General features: G+C 46.3%; 1 protein-coding gene and 1 long non-coding RNA gene across 4 annotated transcripts in view; one reads left to right on the plus strand and one right to left on the minus strand.

Moving 5' to 3' along the window:
- Positions 1 to 12219, plus strand: part of LOC144168852 (uncharacterized) — a 223233-nt gene that overhangs the window by 5096 nt on the left and 205918 nt on the right. The gene's annotated exons all lie outside the window — the stretch shown is intronic.
- LOC144168850 (juvenile hormone acid O-methyltransferase-like) overlaps positions 5146 to 12219 on the minus strand; it is an 89477-nt gene continuing 82403 nt past the window's right edge. For all 3 annotated transcript variants that reach the window (XM_077697837.1, XM_077697839.1, XM_077697838.1), the window contains exon 4: positions 5146 to 7553. In XM_077697837.1, coding sequence (XP_077553963.1) covers positions 7378 to 7553 — 176 coding nt within the window. In that variant the 3' untranslated portion in view covers positions 5146 to 7377. The remainder of the gene's footprint in view (positions 7554 to 12219) is intronic.

The raw sequence follows: 12219 nt of genomic DNA on the forward strand, positions 1-12219 counted from the left end.
ACTCGCGAGCAGTGACGTAAGGCGAAATGTCCGCCGGCACGCGCCACATAGCGGATCAGTGCCTGAACTAAGTGTACCTACCCTTCCCATTGAAAAGCGCGCGACGCGTCAGGCAATGTTAATACAGGCGGCGTTGGTTTGTCGCTGGTTCTACAACTTGCATTTTGTGCAACAAATCGGAAACGGTTGAGCGCGTTTTTGTGGAGTGTTGGGCCGCCACCTTTTTCGGGAATGTGTTACAAAGTACATAAAAGATAGACCTGCTCCTTTCACCCCAAGGCATACGATTTCTTTGAATACCAGGTTACAACAGTGCGCCATATGACTTCATAATGGCTCTAGGCTTTCATGCCATTCGTAGGTGGAGGATGGCCGTGCGCCAGGCTGACCCTCATACCCTCACTGTGAACAAATACTTCGCAAAAAGTATTAGTTTGCTCTTTAAAGTGCACAAGTTGCAGATGCCCGGTTTAGAATGGTTACCTGTGCTAGAACTGTGTAGGTTTGATGCTTATTTTAACTTTTTCCGTCAGCCGAAATTCGGCTGGCGGTTTTTTATTAAGGTGTGCGAATATCAAATTTTTCGAATTCGAATCGAATACGAATATCTAGCGTCGAATATCGAATGGAATATCGAATAATTGAGGGGGGAAGTGGCTTTCGAATTCAACTTTTTTTATTTATTTGTGGAGTTTGATGAAACTGGCACAGAAATTCTAAATGCTTCTGTGATGACACCTTAAAAGCTTTAAGGTAATATTTTGAAAGCTTTTTAATTTACAAACTTTTCATTCTGTTCACCTTGTACCGAGCTTGAGCGGCCTATAAAACGTGACAGAACGCTTAGTCGAAGTGCTTTGCATTCCCAAATGAATGGACGAGGTCTTTTCCGCGGCCTCCGATATATCACACGCAGGGGAGTTTTCTCCCTTTCTCCAGAACGAGGAGGGGTCTATTTCCGGTCTGATGCCACAAAAAAGAAGGCATGGGCGCTTGCTCGCACGCGCGCGCTCAGGCAGGTAGGGCATTTTTGAAGCAATAAACGTTTGTTGTCGAGTGATCTGGTTGAAAGGGAATTATTGGGCTCATCACTCAAATTCCGAACTGAATCGAAACACAAAAGAAACGACAAAACTGTGCCTACAAGTTCAGACATACAAAAGGTTCGTATATAGCCGACGACGGCGGGTCGTCACAGGACATGCGGGAAATTAGCTGCGAAGTTCACCAGTGACTGCCGATCGGACAGCCATGGCTTCAATGACATAATTTAGGCCATGCCAACGGTGCATAATGAGGAGAACTGAAGAAAGCGCGGTTGGTTTTTCCGCGTCTTTCAGGGAGATTTGCGCGCTCACCGCTTCACGTGCACGTGTAATATTTGGTTCAGGTATTTCTGGTAGTGTAAGCTAAGCGTAGCGCAGGTTTACTTGCACTGCCCAGAGTGTTGCCGGGTCCCTTTAGAAACTGTTGAAAGTCCATCTCTCTCGGTCCCTGACCTTTGTTCTTGCTTTCTTTGTGGTACTTACTATACGTTTACTGTGAAGACATCCATGAGTTCACATGCCCACACGAAATGTTATTCGCAGAAGCAGGCGTGCCGTCGGCGACCAAGTATCACACAATACCGTCCGTAGCTTCTGTGTTTGCCCAATATAAAAGCAACCGACAAGCCTGGAAATCTCCTGTGTCACTACAATCTTAATTAGGTATGGCAATTACTCAAACATCGGGTGGCAAGAAACGTAGTTAGCTTGCCCAGGGTGGATCCAGCAAAGGATAAAAAGAACCGCAATATCCCGAGTCATCGCTTACCCACTCCAGAAACGCGCAATTGGTATAAAACATAGAGTAGGCGGTGTCTCTGGTGCCAAAGGATGATATTATTAAGACTTGTGCACCCAGTGTCGAAATACCCGATAAGGTATTTGGACACTGGTTTGTGCAAGTGGGTGCCGGCTGTAGCAGCCACCGACACAACTGTGTGACTTCCTTGTAAGGCGAGTCACCGCGTCAAGGCAGCGCATTGCGTGCCTGGCGACGTTATCTGCCCGCACTTAGATGCGCTGCTGGCAGTTGCAAGGTCGGTTCCTTCGAGCCCTCTTGACGGGGGTCACAAGAGCGCACAAGAGAATCTCCTGTTTCTTTATACGCATAAAAACTATATTTTAAGTGCGAATGCACTTTATAAGCGACCCCAAACCATCCACCGCCGGCGGCGGCGGCGGCGTCGGCGGCGGCGGCGGCGTCCGCAGTGCTCCTCTATATTTAAAAAAGAAACAGCATCCGGCGCCAGGTTTCGATCCCAGGACTTCGCGGCCGCAGCGCGACGCTCTACCGACCAAGCCATGGACGCGACGCTGATATCAGTGTTACTGACGCGCCTTATATCTTTAACGCATTCAAACTACGTCGTCAGCGGCGTGCGTTGGCGACTCAGCGGCGTTATAGCGGCTTGATAACTGCGTGGTGTACACGTGATACTACAAACCCGATGGAAGAGACGGAAGACAAGGCGGCGAGGCGGTGGGCTGCGGGGGCCGAGCGCAAGCGCCGCAAGCGGGCCGACAACCGTGCATTCGCACTTTCACATTCTCCCCCTCGGGGAAATGCGGGGGAATTTTTGATGCTTTCCGGTGTGCGCAGTCTGCGCAGTCCAAAAGTTTTTTTTTTTTAAGTTTAATGTTATAACACAGTGATCCTCGCATTTAAATGCGGTAAGGCCATTCGTCTCAAGGCAGTACAGTGCATTCTTGGAAGCGAAGCCCGCAAAACGGATTCGTGAGAATCAATTGTTATAAGAGCGCTGAGAAAACCAAAAGTTCAGCGCAGCCCGTGTCTGTATTCCCTCCTTGTGTAGCGTCTTAACACCGGTTCCCACTTCAAAATCTATGCCCAACTGGCCCCGAGTTCTACCTTAGTCAGAAATCCTTTTTTTTTGGTTCATAAACAAAGCAAAATATCATAACAATAAAATAATAAACAAATGTACGAACAAATGAAAGCCTCAAAAACAAACTTGTAATGGGACAGGAGTTTAACCCGTGTAAGCTGCATTTATTTTCTATAAAAGAAAAAGAAGCGACTTTCAAGTTCCTTTTGGAACTCTGAAGCCCCTCGTTTTTCCGGGCATCCTTGCAGCTGCAGCCGTCTGTCACGAAAAAGGTGATCGAGCATACAGTGAATAGCAGGCGTTGTGCTGCGTGCAAGGCCTCTTGTTCTGGACGTAAAGCAATGCATGCTCTGCCCAGCTACTGACAAATGTGCAGCTAATTGCACCACGGAATGTAAGCGACTAGAGCCAGAGCCCCGGAGAAACTTTGCGGAAAACTGGCAAGTCTACACGGACGTGGCGAGCCGTGCCCTTAATCGGAGACATAAAGGCTGTTGTGATGACAATTACTGAACACCTGACCATTGCCACAACAACTCTTTAGGTGGAGGAAGTGGTGTTTTTCTTGGTGATGCCGCGCACATCAGCCGAAATGGTCATCGTGGCTTGCAGGAGGCCTGTCGCAGCTTTCTAAACGGCAGGATTTCTAAATAAAATCCTAGCTTGATGTGGACGCCAGCTCATGCTTCGCAACGTCATTGAACACGCGATAGCTCGAGTTTTGGCCTACCGGCCACCGTGCGATAACTGGTTGTAGATGGCTATTCCCCTCGCCTCGTATCAAGAAATGACTCAACGCTAAGTTAAAACGCAGTCGGCGCGCTACTGCCCGGCCCTCCCGAAGTAAACAGCAGGAGCCAATTCTTAGGCTCCTCTAGTTTAATGCGTACGCCAATACGACTAGCTTCACGCCATCTCAGCCCTACACGTTGGACAAATCGCGCGAAATATGAAACATTTACCTCTACACAACACAAAGTACTTCCGCTATCACCGCAGATTTTTTTGTGTAGAGTTTTTGCATACTGTCACATGCGTTAACGACTTGACGTTTGGTTGATAAATATTTTTTTAATCGCAAGCATGACCCATTTTTTAAAAATTCGGAATGTCGGGTGCTGTATTTCTGCCTCTGAACAACCCATTTTTCAATTGTCGTGCCCATTTACTTTGCATAGAACAAAAATGGTTCTATTTGCATAATGCACTTCATTTGAGATAAGTCAGCCATTTTGCTCTAATTTGAAAACCAACATTAACAAAACCACATTGTATTTTGTCCGCTCTACGCCATCCTCAAGAACGAATGATTAAATTAGTACCACGCCGGTGGCCACCTTTGCAGTGTTGACAAGTTTGGTAATGCAAAAGGAAAGGAAAAACAAGGTATGTCTGGAGAGCTTCCAAAATTGTTAGCATCACTGTACCCTATTTTCCCTTGGTTTCAAACTAATTACTAAGCTCCTTTAACAGCGACACTAGAATAAGACTTGGCCAATCCGCCAGAGTGGGTGCGCGCCATTCTTGTTCCGGATCCAACCAACCAACCAAACTACTTTTTCGTTTTGGGCTTCGATGGCTGAAGGCAGCGAAAGCGCGCAGAAAATATTTGTACGTAAACTCTGCGTAGAGTAATGTAAACACAAGTGGCAGGCCTTTCTGTTTTTTTTTATATTGTTATTACTCAGCAGAGCACGCAAGCATCGAGCTGCCGCGCGAAGGCACAGCTCAAGGAAAAATTACGGTCCGGGATGGCGGCGGGGCGGGCAGAGCAGCGTCGACTTATCAGTGGGAAACACCGGCCCCACGTTACTTCCAAATATGTTGCCAGGGCGTCAATCCTAAAACACCATTTTGAAGGAGGAGAACGGCGTGAAATTGGACACACACACAGTATAGGGGAGCTATAACACGGCGTTGACTTACAACAGTGTGTTTTTCGACGTTCGGGCACATGTATGCCTCCACAGTCACAAAATACAAGAAAAAGCAAGACTAACAGGGTTGTGTCTTGTATAACCAATACTCCTCGTCCCTTAGCCGAAACCACTTGCGCCACAAACACGCGCCGCACTACGTTTGGGTCCAAAAAATATCTCTCTTTTCTGGAGAGGGTAACACAGGGCATGCTAACGCAGTTTTCTTATAAGTTTACTATTTCCGCGGCTTCAATTATTTCTCTAGTATTTTTTTTATTTCTCGCCATGACAATTCTATCAGAAAAGATAGGGAAGCATCCGCCATCCCTAGGGGGCCACACTGATCACTGTCTGCTTGAGTACCTGAATCAAATGAAGAAAAAAATGTCATTAGAGAATTCGACTAATCGGGTTGTGCATGAATGCCAAGCTAGGAAACCATGCCGGTAGTTCATACAGAAATTATTTGCCTGCAAATGATGGAATATGTTCGAGTAAATATTGTGCTCAAGGATTTTGCAACACACGCTCGTCAACGATATGGGTCTGTAATTGGGCGCCGGGCAACGGAGTCCGTTTTTATGAATGCGTACGACGTTAGCAGATTTTCACTGTGAGGGCAACTGACATGTAGACATAGATAATCTGAAAATCACAAGAAATTTAGACACCGTGGCTGCGCAGTTTTTGTCAAAACTAGACAGGGTATCGCGTTAGGACCGGGGCACAATAAGGTTTCAGTTCTTCAAGAAGTTTTAATACTCCATTATATCTTACATCTACATCTGGCATGGGCGGTAGATGGCACTGGGAACTTCCTGCACTTGGTGCACCCATTAGGGGGGTAGAAAAGACTGATTGAAAGTATTGGTTAAAGTGACTGGCTTTATCGACGTCATTAATTATAAATACTTGATCGGTACACAAACGATGTATAGTTTCTTTCTCCTTTCCGCTTTGTTTTACAAACTTCCATAGTTCTTTACGACTCCGTCTAAATTTTTCACTTAAGGAAGAATAAACTTCATCTTTGGCACACTTCATTTTCGTCGTCATTTCGTAGGAAATTATTTCGACGCTTTTGAAAATTTCTTCGTTCCTCTCGCCGACGTATCTCTTGAAGATACGTGTTTTCTTGTTGAGCAAAAGCTTAATCTTACGCGTGAACCAGGGTTATTTTTACGTTGTGTACCAGACAAAATTTTTGATGGAATGTGTTCGTCTATAAGTGATAGGAATATAGTTTTGAACCGCTCCCATAGTTCCTCTACACTAAAAGTTAATGAGGCTTCAATGAAACCATCATACTGCTCATCTATGACTAATCAAGCTATCACTAATCATACTGTAATCACCCTTCTCAAAACTGTACACTTTGCGCGGTTGAGATTTGGTTTTTTGCGGTCGGTCGCACGAGACTTTCCCATGTAGATAAACATTTGCGTTATCAATTGCTACACACCTGCCATCCTAGTGTAAAATGAAGACTAGTGCGAGTGGCGGACTAGTAGTAGGCGGAAGAAGAGGGTAAACTGACTTTGACGTGTACAAATTGCGGGTATAATGAACAACAAAAGATCCACGATGAGCCAACGCCTGTTCCAGAGCGATGAAACGTGACTGTTGAAACGGTAACGGTGCAAACCATGGTTGGTACGGTATAAGAAGGCGTGGGCTAGAAATGCGCGTTGCGGGTATCTTCCTGAAGAACAGTAAAACTCCCATTATTCCGGAATACACGTCCCATGTCAGCAAATATTTGTTTCATCGATTCGTGCACCCCTGGCGTCCTATTGTAAAACGAAGGGTAGCGTGAGCGCAGAACGAATAGCATGAGGCAAAGCAGGGTAAATTGACGTTGGCGGGTACAAACTGTGGATACTAATTACCAACAAAACAAACCACAACCGGCCAGCGCATGTGCGAGAGAACTAAAACGTGACTCTTGAAACAGTAAGGGCGCAAAGCATGCTAGGAACTTTATGCGAGGGGTGCACGGGAAGTGCCGTGTTGCCGTTATTTAAATCAGGAACCAAACATGCGCATAGATACCAGCGTCAAGTTCATGATAGACGGAATCACATGCCTAAGCATTATTCAAGATTTGTCAATGAATAATTTTTGTTGACAATGAGCCTCTCATGGAGCGTGATAATTCGAATGTAACAAATGCCAAGAGATGCTAGATTTAATCGCCACCCTTAATGAAATATTACAGTCGAGGAAGCTGAAACCCAGGATTGCGGGTAGCTGTTGTAGTCGCAATACTACGAGACCTTTTAGGTTAAGGAGAAATGCATTGCAAGAGCCTGCCTGGAAAGCCATACCAGTGTGCTTTTCAATTTCTAGGAGTAGTTGGCAATGCTCAATAAAAAACCTATCCTCATGCATGGCATACCGTGCAAAGTATGACGGAGTTGCCTGTCAGTAAAAGAAGCCTGTAGTTAAGCCCAGCACCTGTATTTTAGGTTCGCCACCCCCGCAGTCGTTTGCTCCTTTATTGGGAGCAACGTGTCAGGTATTGCTTGTCGAAAGCAAAAAGTCATTATTGAGCTCATGCAGACCCTAAGGGACACTCGGCGCCTTCCTGGAGTGCGCCACAAGCACGTTGTAGGGCTGGCTGATGCCATCAGCTGTCATTGGGTACGGTTCGAGCAGCGTGATTCTGCAGTCTTCCCAGAATTCGTCGCGCATGGTCCTCGGGATATTTTCGTCCAACTTGAAAAACGGGATGTATGAACCTGAAATAGAAAGAAAAATGTGCGTTAAAGATTCCTATTTTCTTAGTAAGAAAATTATTTATTAGTTTGTGTGGTAGGCGGCTTTTAGTATTTCTTTCCTTCACCTGACCAAGCTTAGAGATTGAGGACTACGGAAAACATGCACGCAAAAAGACGGCGCCCCAGAAAAGAAAATACAAAAACACACAGGACGGAGCACCTGCAACTGTATTAAAAAACGCAAACATATGTGACAGATCCCGACAACTCAAACTGATCGGCACGCACAAAAATATCAATAAGAGTACAAAAATATAAAAAGACAAATACCAACAATCAGGTGCACAGCTTATTATCCTTGCAGGTGTCGCCCCATTAATTCCAGCTCAGCGTACAGCAGACTGGGCGAAGGGGAGCTCACGCGCATCAACCCCTTCCCCTGCTAATTTTTTCCTGCTTCCACACACTTCATTTGGTACTGCCCATGTGCCTAAACCAAACGATTGCTTTTCTTTTCGAAAAATTACTTACAGGATTCGACCTTGCACTAGTTACAGTGTAGGACAGGTGCATATTGAAGTAGTACCACGGCAGAGCATCTTCTTGCTGAATCGCGCTGGTTCGCAATGGAAGTCATTCAGCCGACCCTCTAAGAAACTATTGGGTCACTCAGTTAAGTTTTATCTCTCTCTCTCTGTCTTCTAAGTAGCTATAATTGTGCTTCTACGTGAGTGCACTTCGCTGTATTACGTAGAACCGCAAAAATCGTACTGAAGTTGCCCATGTAACGCACGTTAGCCGTCAATACGCCTCGAGATTCGCGATCGCTGCGCCGCCTGCCGCCGCTTCTCCGCGGCGTTTGCGGGATTAGCGCTGCGTGGCTGATAGGTGGTCATGTGGTGTTTTGGTTCTCCTTCGCTTCCCTTTGCCTTTCCGCGCACTAAACAACTTGTTATGGTGACGTCTGTAAGCTAACTGCACGTTTAGGGCACTTAAAACAAACAGCTGCGTCTTGGTAGAGCGCTCTAACGCAAACAAGAGCTACCCGGGGAGGCGGTTCTGCGCGCTTCTTGGCGGCTCTTGCGGGCGTCGGCGACGGCAGCAGCATATCACCGCTGTCACCTTCGAACACGTCAGCACAAGTGAATTCTATTTATTGTCGCCTCGTTTAGACCTGATATTGCCACTTTAAGAGGTTGGTTCGATTTGCAGCGCAGACAACAAATGCGGCTTTGCTTCGAATATGTACGTCGTAGAAAAATATGTTTCGTGGATGTGATAACCCAATAGCTGACAAAAACTTGTGCCTTTTATGGGAATATAAGCCACGCGAAAATGTAAAGTACACTCAAAGGCTGTGCATTGTCAGATATGTGCCCACTCATGCCTTATAGTAAGAACCGAGGTATATGTTAATGAAACCATGGGAAAATGAATGGTCTGCAAGTAAGGAATAAATAGAATAGTCCTACGGGAATGAAAAAAAAAACCGAGTGCAGCTTCTGAAATGCTAAAGACGTTTGTTTGAGCAAGGTAGTATTTTCCAGACCAAGTATGTGCGAAATGCACTCATATTTCGCTCGATATGGGGGGGGGGGGGGAAGGAGGACGCTCAACTATCGTTGTTTAAAAATGCGGAGCAAAATCAATGAATGAACGTTTTAGTAATCACACCCACAAGCTGCGTGTTCACTTTTCGTTTGTTTTTCGCCTTCAACGAACGGCTGATCACTCGGCGGACGCATTTTTTGAAGAATACAGGGTAGGCAGTTCACAAGCGATACGAGGTGTCATTGGAAGAGTTGACTGATTGATTGCAGGGTTTAACGCGCCGACGCAACGGAGACGATGAGACACGCCGTAGTGGAGGGCTCCGGATTAATTTTGACCACCTGGAGATCCTTGACGTGCGCCGAAATCTCGTACGCACGGGCTCGTTGGAAGAGTATCGTATCTGATAAGGGTCTCTGATTTGGTTTATGCTAGATTCTGCAGTCTCCCTGTGTCATATGACGATGTTTCGAAGAAGAGTTTGGTCACGGACGCGGATTACTCTATAAGCCCATCTTCGCGCTTCTCGTGGAGGATAAATGTAAAAGATGAATCTTTGCGAGCGCTCACCTCGGGACAAGACGACCCAGCATTAAATTTCTCGTCGTGTGCTGACTCCGGAGTGTAATTTTGCATTATCCATCGTACTTCCTTGGTACAATGTTTGTGAAATTTATGCCGCATTGGCTTGTTCATGCTACTGATCAATATCTGATATGTGATATTGGCAGGCGTAACTTGCGTGCTGTCAGGTATGAGTGCTCCGCTGGATTTTGTAAGTGCACAGAGTCGATTTACATCATAGTGTGTATGGCCGCAACATGACCATTGGAGGAAACACTGCTTACGAAGACGCTGCCACTAAATTTCAGGGCAGCGGAATTGCAATCAGCTGCATGCAAATGCTGGCTCCGGGACGCCGTCCTGTGACACACGCCGGGCGCTCATATAGATCTCACTAAGATCGCGCCATAAACGTTTATACTCTCGTGAACACACCACGCTTGCAAACAGAGTGCCTGCTCCACGTTATTCGGTATTTCGAACGCGGACAAACGGTAAATCGCTGTCTTGAACGAGCCCCAAAAGCAACGGCAGCTGGGGGGAGCGGGCCGGGGACTCCCGCGCCTGCTTTCGAAACGGGCCGCTAGAGAGATTTCAGTGGCGCCCCTACAGGCCGCGCTCGAGGCGTATAGTCCCATACACCGGAATAATACGCGGCCAAGCATTCTTTAGGCCTTCACATTCCCATAAACTTTGAAGGATTTGCTCGTGTAGGCTTTGCCGGAAACGCAATAAGCGATTATCGCCCTTAATTTTGTTCTCACGTAGCCAAGAACGATGGAGGGTTATTTCAGTAAACAAGGTTTATTCTAGCGGCGTCGCGCTCCGCAACATCCCTCCAAGGACACAAGGGGCGCAGAAGCGCTGAACAAACAAGACTCACAGACTAGCGTGGGTGAATGGAATACCGTGCAAGCTTTATCGCTTAACCCGAATCCTTCCCTAAAAGTCGAATTAGGTCGAGAACGTTGCCCATCAAAGAAGAAAAGTGTAGGCTAGTGAGTAGAGCGCCAAGCACTCTCCCTATCAAACAAGGTTGCCGGGGGCGGCTCAAGACGAAATGTGGAAACGCGCTCAGCTCTAAAATGATAAGAGAGCAGGGCGCGGCCAACTGCTCGTAATAAAGCATACACAAGACACATGTGCACCGGAATGATTTTTCTTGAGAGGGGCGAACCCGTTTCACGGCCGTAGGAGGGGGGATAAATATATTATCTGCGAAATGCCGCATTTTCTAAGGGATATAACGAAGAAAGCTAGTTCGTGTTTTGAAAAATTGAAAATTTCGAAATTAATTTATAAAATGTTTATTACAGCTTATACATCACAAGAACAAACCCTTGCCTTTCGTAAAGGCAACATTTTACTGACAGGTTGATCGAAATACTGGTTTAAAAAATTTATCTCGCACCGATCAGATGACCATGTGAAATAAATGATGTGAGGCAACATTGCGAAAAATTGGTATTCGCTTCGCTTCCCGAGCGCGGCGGCCGATTTTCTGATGAAGGCGAACAGCAAAAAGAAAAAAAAACGTGTGTAAGAGATTTCGGCGTCCGTCGAGATCCGCAGGTGGTCAAAATTAAACCGGAGCCCTCCACTACGGCGCGCCTCATCGTGTGCTAAGCGTCAGCGCGTTAAAATCGATCAATCAATCAATATTCTTCCAGTCACTAATTCATAAATATAAGCACAATGCGTCTACAGGTGCTCACATCACGAAGTGCTTATCTCTGTGAAAGCTTTTTGGCTATCGCATTATTTTCACGATGCAGCTGAAGCATGCCGAGTCGAGACAGACGGCTGTCGGACACCGTCGAACGAAGTCACATTTTCACACGCTGAGTACCGTTTACAAACACCAAATCGGCACACCAAGTCTGGACTGCACTGGACTGGATTGGAAAGGACTGTATTCACAACGATCCTGCAGCGGGCGGTTGTTTGTTAGGACCCCCGTCCCGACGCGCCCCGTCGCGCGGAGTATGATGGCTGTTTGCAGAACGCCCCACATATCGCAATGTGTCCTCTCAGTGAATTCCAGGAAATCCACTCGGTACTTATAGAAGCCCACGCTGTTTCACTATCGACGCCAAAGTTCATCTTCACAGGTAAAGTTGTCGAAATGGTAGCATTTCTTAACTGGCTCGTAGAGCTTCGTTTTTAAACCTTGCTCGTTCACTCGACGCCTTTAGGTGACGTAAGAAAGGTAAAGCAAATGCGGAGGCGTCGTCAATTTTTCCTCTCGTGCTGACAACAGAGAGTCAAAGATGGTAGGTGTATTCCTCCGTGTGCCGGAGTGTTTAGCCAGCATGTATTTGGCTTGTAATGATTCCCTGCACACTGAGTTCTGCGCAAAGCTGTCCTGCTGCCTCTTCGGTCTCCGAATATAGGTCCGTAAAGACGTATTTCGCTTTTATCCTGTGCTAAGCTCATTGTCTCCGTCAGGAGACGGCATGTGATGCTGCACTTCTAAACTAAATCATTTGCAATGTATATTTCTTTACAAAGTACGCAGAAATTAATAAAGTGTTATGGTGCCTATTGCATTTTTCGACTGGGGCAGTCTTCA

Source organism: Haemaphysalis longicornis, unplaced genomic scaffold (assembly GCF_048455015.1).
Source record: "Haemaphysalis longicornis isolate Haplotype H1 unplaced genomic scaffold, Haemaphysalis longicornis Haplotype H1 scaffold_2, whole genome shotgun sequence".
Classification (NCBI taxonomy): domain Eukaryota; kingdom Metazoa; phylum Arthropoda; class Arachnida; order Ixodida; family Ixodidae; genus Haemaphysalis; species Haemaphysalis longicornis.